The 25,960-nt window shown below is 36.1% G+C and overlaps 1 protein-coding gene across 1 annotated transcript in view; it reads left to right on the top strand.

Annotated features, from left to right (window-relative positions):
- Positions 1-25,960, top strand: part of MSH4 (mutS homolog 4) — a 96,207-nt gene that overhangs the window by 33,089 nt on the left and 37,158 nt on the right. The window contains exons 9-12 of the mRNA XM_029229791.1: positions 10,973-11,047; positions 20,295-20,359; positions 21,479-21,648; positions 25,478-25,614. Coding sequence (XP_029085624.1) covers positions 10,973-11,047; positions 20,295-20,359; positions 21,479-21,648; positions 25,478-25,614 — 447 coding nt within the window. The remainder of the gene's footprint in view (positions 1-10,972; positions 11,048-20,294; positions 20,360-21,478; positions 21,649-25,477; positions 25,615-25,960) is intronic.

Raw genomic sequence — 25,960 nt, 5'->3', positions numbered from 1 at the left:
ATATCTATTTAGTCTTCAGTCATGACCATGACACTTGAAAATTACGGGTATGTATTTTCGCTCAATTTGGGTTTGTCTGATGTTTCCTCATCATTAGATTCAGGTAATATTTTATTATAGGAAAGAATTAATTATCAGATTATACCTGAGAGCAGTCTCTTTGTTGTCACCTTGTGTAATGTGTAGTATTACACAGTCATACATATTCATGATTTAGTTTCTCTGGCTATAAGAATTAGTAATATACCATTGACCCTTGAACAACATGAGGCTGAAGGGTGCTGACCCCCTGCAAATTGAAAATCCTCATATAATTTTTGACTTCCTCCAAACTTAACTATTGATAGCCTACTGTTGACTGGAGTCCTTACTGATAACATAAACAGCTGATTAATACATATTTTGTATGTTATATATTTTTATACTGTATTCGTACAATAAAGTAAGCTAGAGAAAAGAAAACATTATTAAGAAAATCATAAGGAAGAGAAAATACATCTCCGATACATATGTGCATTTATTGAAAAAAATCTGCATTTAAGTGGACCCATGCAGTTCAGACCTGTGTTGTTCAAGGATCAGCTGTACATGTTTTTGCATTAGACTGTTTCTGGTTATATTAAGAAAGGAATATCAATTTAGCCAACTAGCTCTCTGGGAAATATCTGTGATTAAAAAACCAGCTGCTGTAATCAGTTTGACTGTCAGATTTTAGAAAAGCCCAGTGGGCTAAGTGTAAGGTAATTCTGTAAACTGAGAATCTGGAATCTTTTTTCCAGTCTAGAAAAGGCAATCTGTAACTAGCTCCATAAGGTTTTTATGGGCCAGTGTTACTTCCCACCCTTTTTAGTTTTGGAGGGATCAGTCATAGCTGTACATTTTTTACTTAACCAGCACATCTGTCCTTTGTGGAGGCTTTTTAAAAAATACTTTCCACACCTGAAACTAACACAACGTTGTAAATCAACTATACTCCAATAAAACATTTTAAAAAAAGGAAAAATATAAAGTAAAAAAAGTACTTTTCAGATGAGATGTACAATATATTGACCTGATACATAATTCATGAATTTCAGTATTCCTTATACTGTTTCTCAGTTGCTGTTTCCTTAACCATCTGGAGATATATTTTAAATGAGGCTTTTCCTTCATTTAATATAAGCATATATATATATCTTAATTAAATATGATATTTACTAAATTAGTTCAGACTTGTGCTGGTTAAATTGCATTATTTGCTTAAGCTTGTGGATGAACTAAATGTTCTTTTGGCTGAATTTTATGATTGGCTTAAGCTTCTGAATGAACTAAATGTTCTCTGAAAATTTCCAGTATGGAATTGTTTGCCTAAGGTGAATTCTCATTTTTTCTCTTTAAGAATATTGATTTTATAAAATGCATATTTTCTGATCATAAGTATTCATTGAGAATAAAACTTAAATTTATTATTTTAATTAATCCAAATGTCTTTTCTTTTTATGCAGTGTTTATAACCTTACAATTTAATGTATTGCATTAAGAATGTTTGTGTTTTCCATTATAAACATCCAAAATACTTCCTGCAACATTTGAAAACTTTGATATCAAAGAATTTTTTTCAAGTTTTTACCCAAGTTTCTTTGCTTTGTTTTGAATAACTTTTAATTTTTTCCAATTGATTTCAGACTGCCATATAGAGTATGTAGTACATGGCTCCTTCTTTAATTAATTCAACAAGTTATTTTACCAAGCATTGTAATGAGTGCTAGGGATACAGTAAGAAGTGAATCTCTAACCCAAAGGAATTTATAATTCATTTTGAGATTTTGGTTAAAAAAAAGCAATTACAGCATAGTATTATCAGGAACTGTAAGGTATCTGATATTCTACCCTACTTGCAAGCTAACAAGTTAGCCTGCCACAGTTTCATAAATGCTGACAGAAGACACAGACTCCTAGATCAGAGAGAAAGGACTTTATACCCACAATAGCAATATCCAGAGTATCAACATTTTCTTGCACTGATTCCCCAAGCTCCTTTTCCCACAGGGCGATGTGAAGAGGGCTAGGTGGTACCTGCACATACAGAGTTTTACAGGAGAGAATTGCTGATCTTAGGGAACCTGAATCTTTTATAATGGGCGGTAAGCATAGTTGCCTGCTATTATGCAGGGAGGCACCATCTTTATCTTCTGAGACTGTAAGCAAACCTGCCTTTTGCTGTAGAAGGAGACACTATATCTTTCAAGGCTATTCACTATATAAACATCCTTGAAAAGTCTGTCCAGAACAAAGGCGGTCAGTGCCTTTGCTCATAAGACATGCAAAAGGCCAGTAGAGAATTTTCTCCCAGTTCTCCACGAAGAAACTCTTTTCTTGGCTTTGAAGAAGCAAGCTGTAAAGAGACTGTATTAGTGTTCTATTGCTGCATAACAAATGACCTCAACTATAGCAGCTTAAAACTACACATATTTATTATCTCACAGTTTCTGTCAGTTAGGAGTCTATGCATATCTTAGCTTGGTTCTCTGCTTAGGGTCTTACAAACTGCAGTTAAGGTGTCATTCAGGGCTGGATACTCATCTGGAGTACTCACCTAGGGAAGGGTCTGCCTCTCTGCTCATGTGGTATGGGCAACACTTAGTACCTTGCAACTGTAAGATTCATTGCTGTTTACTTTCTCAAAGCCATTAAGGTAGGAAGAGATTGGAAGGAGAGACAGAGAAAGAAGAAACAGGAAATCACTAGTGATATAAGAGGTTAAGAGAGTACCTGTGTAAATATAGTAAGACAACTCCTCCACAGCAGGATTTCTCAAACTTGGCACTGTTGACATGTTGGGATGGATAATTCTTTTACTGTTCTGTGCATTCTAAAATGTTTAGCAGTATTCATAGCTTCTACCCACTAGATGCCAGTAGAATCCAATTGTTATACCCAATTATTACAGCCAGAAATGTATTCAGGCATTACAACAGTGAACACCCATGTGATGACCACTCAGGTAAAGGAACAGATATTGCCAGTACTTCAGAACTCCCCTTCTGTTCCTTCCTATTCATTATTCTCTACCTCCCTCCAAAAAGAAACCACTTTTCATTAATTACTTTTTTGTTTTTCTTTATAACTTAGTTTTACTTGTTCTTTTAAAAACTTTAAATATAAGGAATCATTCAGTGTGTATTTTTTATATCTGGCTTCTTCTATCCAACATTGTGTTTGTAAGATTATTCATGTTGTTGCATGTAGCTGTAGCTCATTTATTTCCATTGCTATATAATATTCCACTGTATGAGTATGCCATTATTCAGTTCACTGTTGTTGGACTTCTGAGTTGTGGGCAGGTTTTGGCAATTAGAAATAATACTGCTTAATCATTTTATACCTGCTTCTTAATAAAATTTTGGACATATTTTTACTGGGTACATAGGAATGGAACTTCTGAGTCTTGAGGTGTATCTTCAACTTTAGTTGAACTTTTGGCAAACATGATGTTTGCCAAAATGTTTTTCAAAATGATTGTACTAATTTACAGTCCCATCAGGAGGGTATGAGAAGTCCCATTGCTCTAATCCAAAACCTGATATTGTCAGTTGAAAAATCTTAGCCATAGTGGTTGGTAGATAGTAGTATTTCATTGTGGTTTTATTTGCATTTTCCTGTTAATGAGGTTGAACACCCTTTCATATGTATATTGACCATTTGACTATCTTCTTTTGTGAAGGTCTTGCCCATTTTTCTATTGAGTTATCTTTTATGATTTGTAGAGCTGTTTATATAAGTTCCTTCTGTGTTACGAATATCTTCTCCCACTTTGTAAATTGGCTTTTTTTGTTCAGTATTGTGGGGTAGACATTGTTGGTGTGCCACCCACATCCCCTTGGCATTCACTTTTGTGTATGGATGGCATCTCACTGCAAGCAAGCTGAAACTTTCTGCCTGAGGACTTTCTCTGGCCACAGGAGAGACTAGAGAGTAATCAGGGAGTTGCTGACCCAGTGATAGGTCTTGATGAATACTGAACTGAAGTTGGTGAATAAATGCCCCATTTTCCTTACCTCTGGAAGTAGTTTCTGAAGCTTACTTTACACTATCTCTGAGAGGTCTCCAGCAGGATTGAGCCACGGTACCATACACTGGTAACCGGATCATCATTACATCCTATATTGATGTTCTTCCCTTGCCTTCTTACTTCCCCACTCTTCTTGCCTATACTTCCTGGAATTACTTTTCAAATAAATTATTTGGTTTCTAAAAATTGGTTTTTGGAGAACCTATCCTGCATCAGTGGTGTCTTTTGATGAATAGAAATTCTTTTTTTATGATTCATTATTTTGTATATATTATGAAACAATCACCACAGTAAGTCTAGTTAACATCCATCCCCATGCATAGTTTTAAATATTTTTCTCGTGACGAGGACTTTAAGATCTACACTCTTAGTAACTTTCAAATATGCAATACAGTGTCATTAACTATAGTCACCATGCTGTATATTACATCCCCACGACTTATTTATTTTATAGCTGGAAGTTTGTACCTTTTGACCTTCTTCTCCCATTTTGCCTCTCCCCCACATCCTAACTCTGGCAACCACCAATCTGTTCCCTGTATTTATGAGTTTGGTTTTTTGTTTGTTTTTAGATCCATGTATAAGTGAGATCATGTGGTATTTGTCTCTGTCTGACTTATTACAAGTCTTTAATTTAAATGTAGTCTACTTTATTTTTTTCCTTTATAGCTAGTGTTTGTTGTATTCTGCTTAAGAATTCTTTACCTACCCCAGTGTCTTGATTGTACCCATGGGATTTTAATTTATGGAGATCACTGAGTGATGACATGGAGAGGCTAATGCCATTTAAAGGCTATATGTATATATATATATATATTTTTTAATCTAAATTTATTTATATATTTATTTTTGGCTGCATTGCATCTTTGTTGCTGTGTGCGGGCTTTCTATAGTTGCGGTGAGTGGAGGCTACTCTTTGTTGTGGTGTGCGGCCTTCTCATTGCGGTGGCTTCTCCTGTTGTGGAGCACAGGCTCAGTAGTTGTGGCACATGGACTTAGTTGCTCCGCAGCGTGTGGGATCTTCCCGGACCAGGACTCGAACCCATGTCCTCTGTGTTGGCAGGTGGGTTCTTAACCACTGCACCACCAGGGAAGTCCAAAGGATATTCTTATTACTTACAATTCCTGAGAGAAAGAAGTACGTCATGCAGAATTACATGGGGAGGTACCAGGATTACTCAGGAGGTGGAAGACTGGGGGGAAAATATTTCAAAACCCTAAATTACTGCAGTAGTAGGAACTTGTTAGGTGAAAACGTCCCCTATTTAGTAAGAAGCAAAACACAGATGGTGGGATTTGTGGTTGGAGTATTTGTAATGTGATTTTTGTGTGCCCACAAAAACCAGACCATGGGGGAGATGTAAACAACTTGGCCATTAGTTTGAACCTGTGATTAATGTGTGCTAAATCATCAATTATGAAACTTATAAAGGTTTGGTTAGAATATCCAAGGTAATGAAGATATTCTTCTTTGTTATATTCCAGATGCTTTATTGTTTTATGTTTAGATTTACAGTCCACCTGGAATTGATATTTGTATGTGGTGTGAAGAAGGGGCCATATTTAATTTTTTCTTGTACAGATTCATAATCGTATTGGTACCATTTATGGAGAAGACTTTCCTTTGCCTACTGCTCCACAGTCAACCTTTGTCATAAATCAAGTGCCCATATATGATTTTCTTTCTAGACTCTATTCTATACCATTGGTCTCTCTGTCTGCCCTTGTGCTGATACCACAGTTTCTTAATTACTCTATTATAAGTTGATATTCATTAGAGTTAGTCGTTCCATGCTGTTCTTCTTCAAGAGTATCTTGGCTATTTTTGGAAGATGTTCTCCTTTAGTAATAGTGATGATAATTGTCTTATGTTCGGTGAATTTTATTTATTTTTAATATTGCAGTTAGTTTCAGAAATTCATTATAAGAGAGCATGAGATAACTTGTTTTGGGGCTAACAACATTCATTTGAGTATTTCTTCTAAATTGATCCATATAGTCTTGGAAAAGTCCAGGTATTGTGCAATGGGGATATAGGTTAGGAGGCTTCAAAGAGAAATCGCTCATAGCAATACAAGCTTACCTCAGGAAACAAGAAAAATCTCAAATAAATAACCTAACATTACACCTAGAGCAACTAGAGAAAGAAGAACAAACAAAACCCAAAGTTAATGGAAGAGCAGAAATAAATGAAATAGAGACCAAAGAAACAGTAGAAAAGATCAACCAAACTAAAAGCTGGTTCTTTGAAAAGATAAACAAAATTGATAAATCTTTAGCCAGACTCATCAAGAAAAAAAGGGAGAGGGCTCAAATCAATAAAATTAGAAATGAAAAAGAAGTTACAACCGACACCACAGAAATACAAAGGGCCATAAGAGACTACTACAAGCAACTATATGCCAATAAAATGGACAACCTAGAAGAAATGGACAAATTCTTAGAAAGATAAGAAATGGACAAATTCTTAGAAAGATACAATCTCCCAAGACTGTACCAGCAAGAAGTAGAAAACATTAACAGACCAGTTACAAGTACTGAAATTGGGCTTCCCTGGTGGCACAGTGGTTGAGGGTCTGCCTGCCGATGCAGGGGACACGGGTTTGTGCCCTGGTCCGGGAAGATCCCACATGCCGCGGAGTGGCTGGGCCCGTGGGCCATGGCCGCTGGGCCTCTGCGTCCAGAGCCTGTGCTCCGCAGCGGGAGAGGCCGCAGTGGTGGGAGGCCCGCGTACCGCAAAAAACAAAAAAACCCCAAAAAACCCCAAAAAGTACTGAAATTGAATCTGAGATTAAAAAACTCCGCTCAAACAAAAGTCCAGGACCAGATGGCTTCACAGGGGAATTCTATCAAACATTTAGAGAAGAATTAACAGCTGTCCTTCTGAAACTATTCCAAAAAATTTCAGAGGAAGGAACACTTCCAAACTCATTCTATAAAGCCACCATCACCCTGATATCAAAACCAGACAACAATACCATAAAGAAAGAAAATTACAGGCCAGTATCACTTATGAACATAGATGCAAAAATCCTCAACAAAATTCTAGCACACCAAATCCAACAGTACATTAAAAGGATCATACACCATATTCAAGTGGGATTTATCCCAGGGATGCAAGGATTTTTCAGTATCCACAAATCATTCAGTATGAGATACCACATTAACAAAATGAAGAATCAAAACCATGTGATCATCTCAATAGATGCAGAAAAAGCTTTTGATAAAATTCAACATCCATTTATGATAGAAATTCTCCAGAAAGTGGGCATAGAGAGAACCTACCTCAACATATTATAAAGGCCATATATGACAAATCCACAGCTGGTGAAAAGCTGAAAGCATTTCCTCTAAGATCAGGAACAAGACAAGGATGTCAACTCTCACCACTTCTGTTCAACATCATTTTGGAAGTCCTAGCCATGGCAATCAGAGAAGAAAAAGAAATAAAAGGGATCCAAATTGGAAAAGAAGAAGTAAAACTGTCACTGTTTGCAGATGACATGATAGCAGACATAGAAAATCCTGAAGATACTAGAGCTCATCAATGAATTTGTTAAAGTTGTAGTATACAAAAGTAATACACAGAAATCTGTTGCATTTCTATACACTAACAATGAAAGTTCAGAAAGAGAAATTAAGGAAACAGTCCCATTTACCATCACATCAAAAAGGATAAAATACCAGGAATAAACCTTTCTAAGGAGGCAACAGACCTGTACTCCAAAAACTATGAGACACTGATGAAAGAGACTGAAGATGACACAAACAGATGGAAAGATATCCATGTTCTTGGATTGGAAAAATCAATATTGTCAAAATAGCTATACTACCCAAGGCAATCTACAAATTCAGTGCAATCCTTATCATATTACCAATGGCATTTTTCACAGAACTAGAACAAAATTTTTAAAATTTTGTATGGAAACACAAAAGACCCCGAATAGCCAAAGCAATCTTGAGAAAGAAAAGTGGAGCTGGAGAAATCAGGTTCCCTGACTTCAGACTGTACTACAAAGCTACAGTAATCAAAACAGTGTGGTACTGGTACAAAAATAGAGATATATAGATCAATGGAACAGGATAGAAAGCCCAGAGATAAACCCACACACTTATGGTCAATTAATCTATGACAGAGGAGGCAGGAATATGTAATGCACAAAAGACAGTCTCTTCTGTCTTTTAATAATAAGTGGTGCTGGGAAAACTGGACACCTACATGTAAAAGAATGAAATTAGAATATTCTCTAACACCATATAGAAAAATAAACTCAAAATGGATTAAAGACCTAAATGTAAGACCAGGTACTATAAAACTCTTAGAGGAAAACATAGGCAGAACACACTTTGACATAAATCACAGCAGTATCTTTGTGGATCCATCTCCTAGAGTAATGGAAGTAAAACCAAAAATAAATAAATGGGACCTAATTAAATTTAAAAGTTTTTGTGCAGTAAAGGGAACCATAAAAAAAAAAGACAACTTACAGAATGGGAGAAAAATATTTGCAAATGATGCAACTGACAAGGGATTAATCTCCAAAACATACAAACAGCTCATACAGCTCAATATCAAAAAACAAACAGCTCCATCAAAAAAATGGGCAGAATGGGACTTCCCTGGTGGTCCAGTGGTTAAGAATCCACCTTGCAATGCAGGGGATGCCAGTTTGATCCCTGGTCAAGGAACTAAGATCGCACACGCTGCAGGGCAGCTAGGCTTGCACGCCACACCTAGAGAGCCCGTGTGCCGCAACTACAGAGCCCATGCTCTCTGGAGCCCATGCACCACAACTACAGAGCCTACGTGCTCTGGAGCCCGCACGCCACAACTAGAGAGAAGCCTGTGCACTGCGATGAAGAACCTGCATGCTGCAGTGAAATATCCTGCATGCCGCAACTAACACCCAACACAGACTAAATAAATAAATAAATATATTTTTAAAAAATGGGCAGAAGATCTAAAAAGACATTTTCTCAAAGAAGACATACAGATGGCCAAAAAGCACGTGAACATTGCTAATTACATTGCTAATTAGAGAAATGGAAATCAAAACTTCAATGAGGTATCACCTCACACCAGTCAGAATGGCCATGATTGAAAGTCTACAAATAATAAATGCTGGAGAGGGTGTGGAGGAAAGGGAACCCTCCTACACAGTTGGTGGGAATGTGAATTGGTACAGCCGCTATGGAGAACAGTATGGTGGTTCCTTAAAAAACTAAAAATAGAGCTACCATATGATCCTGCAATCCCACTACTAGGCATATATCTGGAGAAAAACAATTCAAAAAAGATACATGCACCAAGGGACTTCCCTGGTGGCACAGTGGTTAAGAATCCACCTGCCAGTGCAGAGGACATGGGTTCGAGCCCTGGTCCGGGAAAATCCCACATGCCGCAGAGCAACTAAGCCTGTGCACCACAACTACTGAGCCTGTGCTCTAGAGCCTGCAAGCCACAACTACTGAAGCCCACGCACCTAGAGCCCGTGCTCCGCAACAAGATAAAGCACTGCAATGAGAAGCCCATGCACCGCAACAGAGTTACCCCTACTCGCTGCAGGTAGAGAGAGCCCATGTGCAACAGTGAAGACCCAATGCAGCCAAAAATAAATAAATAAATATTTTAAAGAAAAAAAAACAAAACAGTAGCCAAGACATGGAAGCAACCTAAGTGTCCATTAACAGATGAATGGATAAAGAAGATGTCATGTATACACACGCATACACACACACACACACACACACGCAATGGAATATTAGCCATAAAAAAGAATGAAATTACGCCATTTGCAACATGGATGGACCTAGAGATTATCAAGATAAGTGAAGTAAGCAAGACAGAGAAAGAAAAATACATATGATATCGCTTATGTGGAATCCAAAGAATGACACAATGAACTTATTTACAAAACAGAAATGGACTCACAAACATAAAAAACAAACTTGTGGTTACTAAGTGGGAGAGGGAGAGGGATAAATTAGGAGTTTGGGATTTAAATATACACATTAATATATATAAAATAGAAAACCAGCAAGGGCCTACTTATAATAGCACACGGAACTATACTCAATATCTTGTAATAACCTATAATGGAAGAGAATGTAAAAAAAGAATATGTATTAAATATTATTTAATCTTTATATATTCTTGATATATTTATATATATGTAAAACTGAATCACTTTGCTGTATACTTGAAACTAGTATAACATTATAAATCAACTATATTTCAATAAAAATAAAACAGCTCTATATCAAGCATATTACATCATAATTGTAATATCCTAAAACTCCTTGTCAGTATTGGTAAATTAGTCCATTCACAAACATTCATCATTTCCCCAGGTTTAGTACCAGTGTTTGGCTTTGGAGATGGTATGATTTGATTTTCAAAAAATTCATTTATAAAATTTAGAATGTTGATGTTGCTTTATTTTGAAAAACTATAATTAGTTTGGACCACTGGAATTATGAAAATTGTTTTACTTGCATAAACAGGAACCGATGACGGAAATTCTATAACTATCTGGGAGGTTTGGATTCAGTTTTTCAAGTATCATCCATTTATCAGTGTCTTTTCTGCCTTTTAAAATTAATCTTAGTCTCTTAGTGCTGGTCAGTATTGCATTGTATCTCCTGTTGCTACTGTGGGTTAAGCTGGACACAAAGGGTTTTATATAGAAATGAAAGTTGGGTACAGTGAGGTGAACTCTTCTCACTGTCAGACTCACAGGAGACTAGTGCATTAGGCTTATCATGATGGGTCAGTAATTTGTAATCATTGTCTAGGCTGTTATCCTGCCTAGGTTGATAAATAAAAATGTATGGGAAATGTAAGTATAGAATGTTCAAGAGGAAAACCCATTAATGTGTTAAATATTTATGGTGTCCACATTTGGATTTTTATCTTAATAGATTAATGCAGCTGAATCAAAGATAACAAATTTAATATACCTAAAACATACCTTGGAACTCGTGGATCCTTTAAAGGTAATTTTTATGTGTATATGTTGTTTAAAACATGTGTAGCATCAGGTTTTTAAACTTTTTGTTTTGAAAAAATTTCACACAGTAAGTTGCAAGAATAGTATAATGAATTCTCATATTCTGCCTCTTTCCACACACAGCACACACACATATTATTGTCCTTATTATTACCTTACTGAACTATTTGAGAATAAGTTGCAGTACCTAAATACTAAAGTGCATATCTCCTAAGAACAAAGATGTTCTCTTGCATAACCACAATATGATTTAAAAATTCAGGATATTTAACATTGGTAAAATATTATTAAGTTGACCCTTGAACAACATGGGGGTCAGGAACACCAACCCTGCGTGTAGTGGAAATTCTGCATATAACTTATTGTTGGCCCTTTGAATATTTAGTTCCTCCACATCCACAGTTCCTTTGCATCTGCAGTTCCATATCTGCAGATTCAACTAACCGCAGATCACGTAGTACTGTGGTATTTATTGTACTATTGAAAAAAATCCACCCATAACTGGACCCTCACAGTTCAAACCCATGTTGTTCAAGGATCAACTGCATATTATATATAGCCTATATTCACATTTTTTCAGTTGTCCTAATACTGTTCTTTATGGTATTTTTTTTTTCCTGGTACATGATCCAGTCAAGGACCATGCATTGTATTTAATGTCATGTTTCTTTACACTTTTTTTTTTTTTTTTTTGCGGTATGTGGGCCTCTCACTGTTGTGGCCTCTCCCATTGCGGAGCACAGGCTCCGGACGTGCAGGCTCAGTGACCATGGCTCACGGGCCCAGCCGCTCCGCGGCATGGGATCTTCCCGGACCGGGGCACGAACCCATGTCCCCTGCATCGGCAGGCGGACTGTCAACCACTGTGCCACCAGGGAAGCCCCTTTACACTTTTTTAAAGTGAAAAGTTTCTCAGCCTTTCTTTGCCTTTTGTGATATTGACATCTTGAAGAGTAAGGGTCAGTTTTTTTTTAAAATATCTTTATTGGAATATAATTGCTTTCCAGTGTTGTGTTAGCTTCTGTTGTGCAACAAAGTGAATCAGCTATAAGTGTACATATATCCCCACACCCCCTCCCTCTTGTGCCTCCCTCCCACTCTCCCTATCTCACCCCTCTAGGTGGTCACAAAGCATCGAGCTGATCTCCCTGTGCTATGCAGCAGCTTCCCACTAGCCATCCATTATACATTTGGTAGTGTATATATGTCAGTGCTACTCCCTCTCTTCGTCTCAGCTTCCCCTTCCCCCTCTCTGTCCTCAAGTCCATTCTCTACATCTGCACCTTTATTCCTGCCCTGCCTCTAGTTTCATCAGTACCATTTATTTAGATCCCATATATGTGTGTTAGCATACGATATTTCTTGTTTTCTTACTAACTTGCTTCACTCTGTATGACACTCTAGGTCCATCCACCTCAGTACACATAACTCAATTTTGCTCCTTTTTATGGCTGAGTAATATTCCATTGTGTATATGTGCCACATCATCTTTATCCATTCATGTGTTGATGGACATTTAGCTTGCTTCCATGTCCTGGCAATTGTAAACAATGCTGCAGTGAACATTGTGGTGCGTGTATCTTTTTGAATTATGGTTTTCTCAGGGTATATGCCCAGTAGTGGGATTTCTGGGTCATATGGTAATTCTATTTTTAGCTTTCTAAGGGACCTCCATATTGTCCTCCATAGTGGCTGTGTCAATTTACATTCCCACCAACAGTGTAGGAGGAAACCTTTTTCTCCACACCCTCTCTAGCATTTATTGTTTGTACATTTTTTGATGATGACCATTGTGAGCAGTGTGAAGAGATACCTCATTGTGGTTGTTTGCATTTCTCTAATGATTAGTGATGTTGAGCATCTTTTCATGTGTTTCTTGGCAATCTGTATGTCTTCTTTGGAGAAATGTCTATTTAGTCTTCTGCTCATTTTTGGATTGGGTTCTTTCTTTTTTTGACATTGAGCTACAGAGCTGCTTGTATATTTTGGAGATTAATCCTTTGTCACTTGCTTCGTTTGCAAATATTTTCTCCCATTCTGAGGGTTATCTTTTCATCTTGTTATGGTTTCCTTTGCTGTGCAAAGCTTGAAGTTTAATTAGGTCCCATTTGTTTACTTTTGATTTTATTTCCATTACTCCAGGAGGTGGGTCAAAAAAGATCTTGCTGTGATTTATGTCATAGAATGTTCTGCCTATGTTTTCCTCTAAGAGTTTTATAGTGTCTGGCCTTACATTTAGGTCTTTAATCCATTTTGAGTTTATTTTTGTGTATGGTGTTAGGGAGTGTTCTAATTTCATTGTTTTACATGTACCTGTCCACTTTTCCTAGCTCCACTTATTGAAGAGCCTGTCTTTTCTACATTGTATATTCTTGCCTCCTTTGCCAAAGATAAGGTGACTGTATGTCCGTGGGTTTACCTCAGGGCTTTTGGTCCTGTTCCATTGATCTATATTTCTGTTTCATGCCAGTACCATACTGTCTTGATTACTATAGCTTTGTAGTATATCTGAAGTCAAGGAGACTGATTCCTACAGTTCCGTTTTTCTTCCTCAAGATTGCTTTGGCTATTCGAGGTCTTTTGTGTTTCCATACAAATTGTCGAATTTTTTGTTCTAGTTCTGTGAAAAATGCCATTGGTAATTTGACAGGGATTGCACTGAATCTGTAGATGCTTTGGGTAGTATAGTCACTTTCACAATATTGATTCTTCCAATCCAAGAACATGGTATATCTTTCCATCTGTTTGTATCATCTTTGATTTCATTCATCAGTGTCATATAGTTTTCTACATACAAGTCTTTGGCCTCCTTAGGTAAGTTTATTCCTTGGTATTTTATGTTTTTGTTGCAATGGTAAATGGGAGTGTTTCCTTGATTTCTCTTTCTGATTTTTTGTTGTTAGTGTATAGGAATGCAAGAGATTTCTGTGCATTAATTTTGTATCCTGCTACTTTACCAAATTCATTGATTAGCTCTAGTAGTTTTCTGGTGGCATCTTTAGGATTTTCTATGTATAGTATCATGTCATCTGTAAACAGTGACAGTTTTACTTCTTATCCTATTTGGATTCATTTCATTTTTTTTCTTCTATGATTGTTGTGGCTAAAACTTCCAAAACTATGTTGAATAATAGTGGTGAGAGTGGGCAACCTTGTCTTGTTCCTGATCTTAGAGGAAATGCTTTCAGTTTTTCACCTTTGAGAATGATGTTGGCTGTAGGTTTGTCATATATGGCTTTTATCATGTTGAGGTAGTTTCCCTCTATGCCCACTTTCTGGAGAGTTTTTATCGTAAATGGGTGCTGAATGTTGTCAAAAGCTTTTCCTGCATCTATTGAGATTATCATATGGTTTTTATACTTCAGTTTCTTAATATGGTATATCACATTGATTGATTTGCATATATTGAAGAATCCTTGCATTCCAGGGATAAACCCCACTTGATCATGGTGTATGATCCTTTTAATGTGCTGTTGGATTCTGTTTGCTAGTATTCTGTTGAGGATTTTTGCATCTATGTTCCTCAGTGATATTGCCCTGTAGTTTTCTCTTTTTGTGACATCTTTTTCTGGTTTTGGTATCAGGGTGATGGTGGCCTCATAGAATGAGTTTGGGAGTGTTCCTCCCTCTGCTATATTTTGGAAGAGTTTGAGAAGGATACGTGTTAGCTCATCTCTAAATGTTTGATAGAATTCGCCTGTGAAGCCATCTGGTCCTGGACTTTTGTTTGTTGGAAGATTTTTAATCACAGTTTCTATTTCAGTGCTTGTGATTAGCTTGTTCATGTTTTCTATTTCTTCCTGGTTCAGTCTTGAAAGTTTGTGCATTTCTAAGAATTTGTCCATTTCTTCCAGGTTGTCCCATTTATTGACATATAGTTGCTTGTAGTAGTCTCTCATGATCCTTTGTATTTCTGCAGTTTCAGTTGTTACTTCTCCTTTTTCATTTCTAATTCTGTTGATTTGAGTCTTCTCCCTTTTTTTCCTGTTGAGTCTGGCTAATGGTTTATCAATTTTGTTTATCTTCTCCCAGAACCAGCTTTTAGTTTTATTGATCTTTGCTGTTGTTTCCTTCATTTCTTTTTCATTTATTTCTGATCTGATCTTTATGATTTCTTTCCTTCTGCTAACTTTGAGTTTTTTTGGTTCTTCTTTCTCTAATTGCTTTAGGTGTAAGGTTTGGTTGTTTGAGATTTTTCTTGTTTCTTGAGGTAGGATTGTATTGCTATAAACTTCCCTCTTAGAACAGCTTTTGCTGCATCCCATTGGTTTTGGGTCGTCGTGTTTTCATTGTCATTTGTTTCCAGGTATATTTTGATTTCCTCTTTGATTTCTTCAGTGATCTCTTGGTCGTTTAGTAACATATTGCTTAGCCTCCATGTGTTTGTGTTTTTTACAGATTTTTTCCTGTAATTGATATCTAGTCTCATAGCATTGTGGTTGGAAAAGGTACTTGATACGATTTCAGTTTTCTTAAATTTACTAAGGCTTGATTTGTGGCCCAAGATATGGTTTATCCTGGAGAATGTTCCATGAGCACTTGAGAAGAAAGTGTATTCTATTGTTTTTGGATGGAATGTCCTATAAATATCAATTAAGTCCATCTTGTTTAATGTGTCATTTAAAGCTTTTGTTTCCTTATTTATTTTCTGTTTGGATGATCTGTTGATTGGTGTAAGTGGGGTGTTAAAGTCACCTACTATGATTGTGTTACTGTTGATTTCCCCTTTTATGGCTGTCAGCATTTGCTTTATGTATCGAGGTGCTCCTGTGTTGGGTTCTTAGATATTTGCAATTGTTAAATCTTCTTCTTGGATTGTTCCCTTGATCATTATGTAGTGTCCTTCCTTGTCTCTTGTAATAGTCTTTATTTTAAAGTTTATTTTGTCTGATATGAGTATTCCTACTCCAGCTATCTTTTGATTTCCATTTTCATGGAATATCTTTTTTCCATCCCTTTACTTTCAGTCTGTATGTGTCCCTTGTTCTGAAGTGTGTCTCTTGTAGACAGCATTTATATGGGTCTCGTTTTTGTATCCTTTCAGCAAGTCTGGGTCCTTTGGTTGGGGCATTTAATCCATTTACATTTAAGGTAATTATTGAAATGTTTGTTCCTAGTACCATTATCTTAATTGTTCTGGGTTTGTTTTTGTAAGTCATTTCCTCCTCTTGTGTTTCTTGCCTAGAGAAGTTCCTTTAGCATTTGTTGTAAAGCTGGTTTGGTGGTGCTGAATTCTCTTAACTTGCTTGTCTGTAAAGCTTTTGATTTCTCCATCGATTCTGAATGTGATCCTTGCTGGGTAGAGTAATCTTGGTTGTAGGTTTTTCCCTTTCACCACTTTAAATATATCTTCCCACTGCCTCCTGGCCTGTAGAGTTTCTGCTGAAATATCAGCTGTTAATCTTATGAGGATTCCCTTGTATGTTTTTTGTTGCTTTTCCCTTGTTGCTTTTAATATTTTTTCTTTGTGTTTAATTTTTGTTAGCTCGATTAATATGTGTCTCGGCATGTTTCTCCTTGGGTTTATCCTGTATGGGACTCTCTGTGGTTCCTGTACTTGGGTGGCTATTTCCTGTCCCATGTTGGGGAATTTTTCAACTATAACCTCTTCAAATATTTTCAGCCCCATTTCTTTTTTCTTCTTCTTCTGGGACACCTATAATTTGAATGTTGGTGTGCTTAATGTTGTCCCAGAGGTCTTGGAGACTGTCCTCCATTCTTTTCTTTCTTTTTTCTTTACTCTGCTCTGCGACATTTATTTCCACCATTTTATCTTCCAGCTCTCTAGTCCGTTCTTCTCCCTCAGTTATTCTGTTATTGATTCCTTCTAGAGTGTATTTTATTTCAGTTTTTGTGTTGTTCATTAATGTTTGTTTGCTCTTTAGTTCTTCTAGGTCCTTGTTAAACGTTTCTTGTATTTTCTGTCTTCTATTTTCAAGATTTTGGATCATGTTTACTATCATTACTCTTAATTCTTTTTCAGTTAGTTTGCCTACTTCCCCTTCATTTACTTGGTCTTGTGCATATTTATCTTGCTCCTTTGTCTGTAATATATTTCTCTGTCTTCTTATTTTGTCTAATATACAGTATTTAAGGTCTCTTTTCCCTAGGCTACAGGGTCACAGTTCCTCTTACTTCTGTTCTCTGCCCCCAGTGGTGGTGTTGGTCCAGTGTCTTGTGTAGGCTTCCTGATGGGAGGGACTGGTGCTTGCATTCTAGTGGGTGGAGCTGAGTCTTTTCCCTCTGATGAGCGGGGCCGCGTCAGGTGATTTGTTTTGGGCTGTCTGTTAGCTTAGTATGACTTGACGTAGTCTGTGTGCTGATGGGTGGGTTTGTGTTCCTGTCTTGTTTGTTGTTTGGTATGACATGTCCAGTGCTGGGAGCTGCTGGCACTTGGGTGGACCTGGGTCTTGGATTCAAATAGAGGCCTCAGTGAGAGCTCTTGGCAGTTAATCTTCCCTGGGACCGGGAATTCTCTGGTGGTCCAGCATCCTGGACTCAGTGCTGCTACTCCAGAGCCTCAGGCCCATCTTCTGGTTGAGGAACCAGGACACTGCAAGTCTCTCGTCCTGGCAATAAAGGGGATGAAAAAAAAAAAAAAAAGACTAACAAAACCCCAGACAAATGGTAAAAAGTAAAATCAAACAAATGGAAACAGAAACAAGGAAACATGCCACACACACAGAAAAGAAACAAAAACAGAACCAAATAAATCAAATAGCAAGAGAACAACCAGACAAACAGAAGAACCAAAGAATGAAATCAAACAATTAAGAGGAAAGCTGACAAAAATCCAAAACCAAAAAATAAAACCAAAGCAGAATTCTAACTGAAGAATGAAGCAAAGAAACAAAACAAACTGACAAAAATGATATAAAAAAAAAGAAAAAGAGAAAAGGGAAAAAAGACAGAACAACAGAAAAGCAATGTAGAAATAAAAATATATTTTAACAAATAGAAAATATATTAAAGAAAAAAAAGGCAAACAGAACCCTGGAGAAATTGTAAAAACAAAATCAAACAAAAACAGAAACAAGGAAACACACACACACACACACGTACAAGAAACAAAACAGAGCCAAATAAAACAAAAATCAAGAGAACAACCAGAGAAATACAAGAACTCAAAAATGAAATCAAACAATTAGGATTAAAACTAACATAAATACATAACCTAAAAACAAAAACAAAACAGTGTGCCAATGAAGAATAAAGCAAGGAAACAGAATAAACTGATAAAAATGATTTAAAAATAATAAAAAGGGAAAAAACACAGGCAACAGAAAAAGTAGAAATGGAAATATAAAAAAAGAAAAACAGAAAAAAATATTAAAGAAAAAGAGGAAGGAAAAAAATAAGGGAAAAGAATACAGAACAACATAAAAGCAAAGTAAAAATAGAAATGTATAAAAAATAAAAATATTTTATAAACCATGGAGATCCCAGAAGACTGAATTTAAAAAAAAAACAACTAAAACAACAACAAACAAAATGAAAGAAAAAAGCTAGAGGCAACAACAGAATGAATCAAAATGTAATAAAATTAATAGTAATAATTATGTTTCCCTGGAGTCTCCGCTGTTAGTGTCCTTACATGCTGTGAGCCACAGCTCACCTCTGCCTCCCCAAGAGGCCCTCCTCTGCCTCTGGGCTGGTCTCTGGACCTGCTGTGTGCCCTGTGGGGACCACTCTGTCTCTGATCTGGCCCAGTTCCTGCGTGTGCTTGCCCCCAAAGTCCACAGCTGCCAGAGCTAGACCGTTTTCATTTGTGGGAACACTCATTGTCTACTCAGATATTCCATAAAAACAGGGTCTTTCTAGCTGATCGTGGGGGTTTGATCTGCAGCTTGTACAACTGATGGAAAGATTTTAGATCTTCTTCCTTAGTCACCCCATCCCTTGGGTTCAGCTTTGGTTTTATCCCCACCTCTGCATGTGGTCCACCCACAGGAGTCTGCTCCTGAGGCTGCCTTGGAGCTCTTGGTCTGCCCCTGTGAGGACTAGGTGCAGAGGTGGTATGACTGCTTGGATCACAAGAGCCCTGGCGGTGCCAAATGTGCAGGGAAACCAGCGGCCACAGGTGCCGGGTCAGTTGTTTAATAAGATATTCCTCAGTTTGCGTGATTGTTTCCTCATGATTAAATTCTGCTTACACATATTTGGCAATAATACTCTATGAGCAATGTTGTATCTTTCTCAGTGTATTACATCAGGAGGCACATGATGTCATTTTTCTTTCCCTTCTTGGTGATAATAACTTCGATTATTACTTCACTATAAATTTATAAGTAATCTGTGGAGAGATACCATGAGACTGTGTAAATATACTGTTTCTTGTCAAACTTTCACCCATTGATTTTGTTATTTATTAATGACTCTTACCTGAAGTAACTCCAATGGTTACAGAATGGTGATTTTTTTCATCTATTTTTAAATAGATGGGGGAGAAAAGGAGCATGTAATCATATAAATTTTTTGATTTGAAAAAGGGACAGGAAATATGTCATAATACTTAGAGTATTTATCTTTGGAAGGGTGGTAGAATAATGAGTGATTTAAATGTTTTTCTTTATGCTCTTATGCATTTCTAGTTTTTATTGGTATGTAAGTATTATTTTTCTATTAATAAGCAAAAAAGTTATTGCCATTGCCTCATAACAAAACTAAAATAGGAGGTAAAAGTCAGGTTACCTATGTTTTCTCTCTTTTCTGTTTATTCAAATAGTGATCACTCATAGTTTCAATTAAGCAAAATAAAATCCCTACTTTTGCCATATAAGAATGGAGAAGTTGTTCTGTTTACAAATATACAAAACACTTTTTTAGTTTAATGTATTAATACATTTAACCCAAATTTTGGAGTTATATGTAGAGTACTCTGAATGTACAATGATAACTGTTTAACTGCATTAATAAGTAGTTAATTAAACTAGTTAAACTACATTAATAAGTAGTTTAATGTTAATGTTAGTTGGGCAGCAAGAAAAATAAAAGTCATAGTAGTAAAGCAGTGGATGCCACTGTTTAGCCATGTGCTCTTTATCTGAAAAATGGGCCAGATACAATCTGTCTTCACCTGCATACCTAAAATTTCTGTTATGAGTATATAAATGAGAAGATGAAGCAAGAAAATACTTGGTAAAATGTAAAGTACCAAACAAGTCTAAAATGCTTTGTTTGAATAATGTCATAATTTATTATCCTTAACTATCTTTTTCTTTATTCTTTAATAGATTACTCTGAAGAACTGTAACACACCTTTATTAAGAGCTTACTACGGTTCCTTGGAAGATAAGAGGTCTTTGTCATTCAACTGTTAATAAAAGAGCAGATTATTTCTTTCTTCCTGATCATAACTGATTTTAAGAACTCTAATTATATTCTATAGAACAATTAATTGAGCTTTGGTTAACAGAAATTTTAAGCTGTTCATTAAAAATTTATATATTATATTTTATAAATACTAATAAATAGGGTAACAGCACATTGAGGGTTTGTGTTAATGGACAATTATAATAGCATTAAAAATTGAAGTCATACAAAATTTTAATATTTCTTTTTCTTTTTAACTATTCTCCATGGAAAGACTTGCAAATATAAAAATATATTATTCTTTTGTGTTAAATCATGAAGGACTTAATGTAACCGAAAAATGGTCTATATGAATACTGAATAAGATCTAATTACAGTTTAATTTTAGTATTGCTTTTAGCAGTGGCACCTTGGTTCTTGAACAAGATGGCTTGTGATACTTAAAAGCTGTTATTTTATTGATTCAAGATTCACACCTTATGTGAGGTCACAAAATGAGGTTAATAAAACCGAATTATTACAGATAAATACAGAACAGAATACTGTAAAATAAAAGGTTAGGAAAATAGGTGTTACCAGACTCCTGGTCTGCATGATCACTGCACTTAGACACTGATGATTGAAATGTTCCTGTTATACTGTCTCATAATATGCTTAATCTCCCTTGCACCAACTGAGGGCAAGGACCATATGTTAATCCTTCTTTGAATCCCTGCACCTAACACAGTGATTGCTACATGGTATAAGTAAATGTTTATTGAGTCAATGAGCATGAAGCCAGAATTTTTATAAAGTGCTTCAAGGATATATTTTATATTCACAGACACAGTTAGTATGTGTAATTTGGGAGATCTGTTTATCATCAGTTGTAGGATTGTTCTTGGTGGTCGCATGTTATTTTAGGAGAGTAGTTATGACTGATGAAATAGTTTACAATTGATGTAGTCACAGTCCTAATTTATGTAATTTTATATATATTGTTTATTTATTTGCAAAATAATTTTCAGCAATAATTTTAAGAAAATGTTATTTGCTATCGTTAACTGTTATTCAAATTATCAGTTAACATAACTGTTTGACTTATTGCCTATAATGTTCTTTTTAGGTTTGTAATCATACTTGACAAGATTAAAACAGTAATTAATGATGATGCAAGATACATGAAAGGATGCCTGAACATGAGGACTCAGAAGTGCTATGCAGTGAGGTCTAACATAAATGAATTTCTTGACATAGCCAGAAGAACATATACAGAGATTGTAGATGACATAGCAGGTAATGTAATTACTTGAACATATTTATTCTGTTTTTTAGAAATAAAACAAATTTTTTTAGGACATGTTATGCTTTTTTTGCTGATTATATTAACGATGCATATTTTAAATTTATTTTTTGTTACCAAAACAAATAACAGATACTGTTAACAGATATTATCATTTAAGGAGCCTTTAAAAAAAAAGATCTCACAGTGTTATAATGTGTCCCTTCTTTTCTACAAACTTAAATTTAGAGTTCGTTCAAATTTAAATATAGGGTTACATGAAGGCTAGGAGAGTAGTTTACCTTCATACAATGTTGAGTATAACTTGCATGAAAAATACTGGCTATCAGTGCTAAAGGGTTTCATTGGAGGAAGAGATATCATTTTTGTCTAGAAGAGGTAGCATTTCAGCTAGTACAGTAATTCATTTTGTGAATTTACTAATCTCCTAGTTAATACAGACACTGTCCTAGGTACTGGGAATACATAGTGAACAGAACAAAGTCCCTGTCCTCATGGAGCTATAATAGTAGTAGAGACAGATAATAAACATACACACATATGTATGTGTGTGTATATATATATATATCCATTGATATATATGGATATATATATTCATATTGATATATAAAGTATATCAATCACATATAGTACATAATTTCACATGGATTTAAGATATATGAAGAAAAAAATAGTAGGTCAGAGGGGTCAGAGTGTGACTGGGTATGGAGGCATAGAGGATGGGAATATTTTTAGTAGAATAGCCTAAAAAGGAATTCTGCCCTCTGGCAGTGGTGTACACTTAAGCACAATGGCCTGAGGAAACCTTAAGGAAATTTGTTAGGATGGTATAGGGCATTTCCTTACAGAGCTACTAAGAGATAAGGTCAGAAATGTAGACTGGGGATCAGAATTTAGTTTTCGAAGGCCAGATTGGAGATGTTTCCCAAGGAGAATGAAGAGGCACTGAGATGTTTTTGCTCTATGGAGTGAAATTGATCAAGAAGATATGTTGAGTGAATTTGAGTGGAGCAATGGAAAGAGGAACTATTTTAAGCTATTACAAGTTAACAAAGCATTATTTAGGGTGTATATGAGAAGAGAGAGATGCAGAGGTTGAAGGAAGAATTGATAAGAGTTAATCATTGAACTCAAAATGGATTAAAGACCTAAATGTAAGGCCAGACACTATAAAACTCTTACAGGAAAACATAGGCAGAACATTCTTTGACATAAATCACAGCAAGATCTTTTTTGACTCACCTCTTAGAGTAATGAAAATAAAAACAAAACCAAATGGGACCTAATGAAACTTAAAAGCCTTTGCATAGCAAAGGAAACAAAAAACAAGATGAAAAGACAACCCTCAGAATGTGAGAAAATATTTGCAAATGAAGCAATTGACAAAGATTTAATCTCCAAAATATACAAGCAGCTCATGCCGCTCAATATCAAAGAAACAAACAACCCAAACAAAAAATGGGCAGAAGACCTAAACAGACATTTCTCCAGGAAAACATACAGATGGCCAAGAGACACATGAAAAGATGCTCAGCGTCACTAATTATTAGAGAAATATGAATCAAAACTACAATGAGGGCCTTCCCTGGTGGCGCAGTGGTTGAGAGTCCGCCTGCCGATGCAGGGGACACAGGTTCGTGCCCTGGTCCGGGAAGATCCCACGTGCCGTGGAGCGGCTGGGCCCATGAGCCATGGCCGCTGAGCCTGCGCGTCCGGAGCCTGTGCGTCCGGAGGCCACAACAGTGAGAGGCCCGTGTACTGCAAAAAAAAAGAAAAAAGCTACAATGAGATCACCTCACACAGGTCAGAATGGCCATCACCAAAAAATCTATAAAAAATAAATGCTGGAGAGGGTGTGGAGAAAAGGGAACCCTCTTGCACTGTTGGTGGGAATGTAAATTGATACAGCCACTATGGAAAACAGTATGGCTGTTCCTTAAAAAATGAAAAATAGAGCTACTGTATGACCCAGCAATCCCACTACAGGGCATATACCCAGGGAAAACAATAATTCAAAAAGACGCACCCCAGTGTTCACTGCAGCACTATTTACGATAGCAAGGACATGGAAGCAGCCGAAATGTCCATCAACAGAGGAATGGGTAAAGAAGGTGTGGTCCATATATACAATGGAATATTACTCAGCCATAAAAAGGAACAAAATTGGGTCATTTGTAGAGATGTGGATGGACCTAGAGTGGAGTAAGTCAGAAAGAGAGAAACAAATATTGTATATTAATGCATGTACATAGAATCTAGAAAAATGGTATAGATGATTTTATTTGCAAAGCAGAAATAGAGACACTGATGTAGAGAACAAACGTAGGGATACCAAGAGGGAGAGTGGGGGTGGTGGGATGATTAGTAGATTGGGATTGACACTATACACTATTGATACTATATGTAAAATAGATAATTAATGAGAACATACTGTGTAGCACAGGGAACTCTACTTAATGCACTGTGGTGACCTAAATGGGAAGGAAATCCAAGAAAGGGGATATATGTGTATGTATAGCTGATTCATTTTGCTGTACAGTAGAAACTTACACAACATTGTAAAGCAACTGTACTACAATAAAAATTAACTTAAAAAAATATTGGGAGGGAGAATGGGCTACAGTGAGAGCTGGCTGTCTCTCTGTTTTCCAATCTGCCAAGCAGCCAGGCCTGGCTGGTTGAAATGTGGCTCATTCCTCCTCATCCCATCAGAGTTTCTTTACCAACAGCAGCTGCCTCCCACTTACTCGTGCCCAGTCATCTAGGGCTTGTCTCTCTTTGGAATTCCATTCATTTAGACTTGTGTCTGGATCTCTTGCAATATCTTTTATGACAGAAGATTTCTAAATTTATTGTTTTCTCATGGTTACAGCGGCACTGATGGTTTTTTGTGACTTTTTAATATCCTAGCTGAAAGTGGAACCTTCTATAATTTCTTTGATTTTCTGTTTTTATTGGCCTTTTAAAAAAAAAACTAGTTTTTTACTTTTTTAACTTTTTTAAACTTTTTTACTTTTTAGTAAGCTATTTATTTTTATTCTAGCACCAGGTCCTTCTCAGTTAATTTGGAAGTAAGCACCATCTAAATGATCAGAAGGAGACCCTGGCTAAGGCTCTAAGTTTTTCTCATTCACTTTTTCATTTATTCAGTCATTTATTAAATTGGCAGACATTGGTAGAACACCAACCAGCCCTGAACAGAGCAGTGGGCTCGACACCACGGTGGGGCAAACACAGATGAGTAACACAGTTGTGACCACAAGTTAGTGGCTTAAGTTGAGTTTTAATTGGACTCACAAGTGTCTTCTCTTAGGAGACACAGAGATATCCAGGAGTAGACAATGGGTCTCTTGTATTAAATGTCATTAAAAAAATCTTTCCTGCCTTCAAAGTTGAAAAAAATAATACAAATGAATCTATATACAAAACAGGAACAGATTCACATAGAACACAAACTCATGGTTACCACAGGAGAGAGGGAGGGAGGGACAAATTAAAAGTATGGAATTAACAGATAGAAAATAGTATACATAAAATAGATAAGTGATAAGGATTTACTATATAACATGGAATTATATTCAATATCTTGTAATAACCTATAATGGAATATAATGTGCAAAAAAATCCCACTGGATCACTATGTTGCACACATGAAACAAATGCAATGTTGTAAAACAACTATACTTCAAAAAAAAAAGAAAAAGGTAACAAGACCTTCCTACTTATATATAAAATAACAAGAACAAGTTATATGATTTTTTTAAACATGAAGAGTATTTTTTCTCATTAAATTTCTTTGTTTTTCTTGTTTCTGGTCACTAGGAATGATATCGCAGCTTGCAGAAAAATATAGTCTTCCTTTAAGGACAAGTTTTAGCTCTGCTCGAGGATTTTTCATTCAGATGACTACAGATTGTACAGCCCTACCCAATGATCAGCTTCCTTCAGAGTTTATTAAGGTTCATTCTAGAGTTTTGGTTAGGAAATTATTGTTTCTGATTTTACAGAATTGCATTTACATATTTTCAGGCACTTCTTGAGTATTACATGACAAATTTCTGAATGTTTTGTGTATTGCTTCTCTTACTACTACTCACCCACCTAATAGCTTTACTAATCGAAAAGCGATTGAGAAGATTTTTTTAGAGAAATACCAAACACAGTGTTTCCCACAGTTCTGGGAGCTTGGTATGGCTAAAAAAAGGAAAATGAAGAAAGAAAGTCCAAAAGGAAGTTTTGATCAAAGAAGTTTGGAAAGTACTGTACTATCTCTTCTCAATGCACATCTGCCTATTAAAGGTTTAA

This window comes from Monodon monoceros, unplaced genomic scaffold (genome assembly GCF_005190385.1).
Source record: "Monodon monoceros isolate NGI ecotype Baffin Bay Population unplaced genomic scaffold, NGI_Narwhal_1 Super_Scaffold_18, whole genome shotgun sequence".
Classification (NCBI taxonomy): Eukaryota; Metazoa; Chordata; class Mammalia; order Artiodactyla; family Monodontidae; genus Monodon; species Monodon monoceros.
Note: the sequence above shows the minus strand (reverse complement) of the source record. Positions and strands in the feature narration are given on the sequence as shown.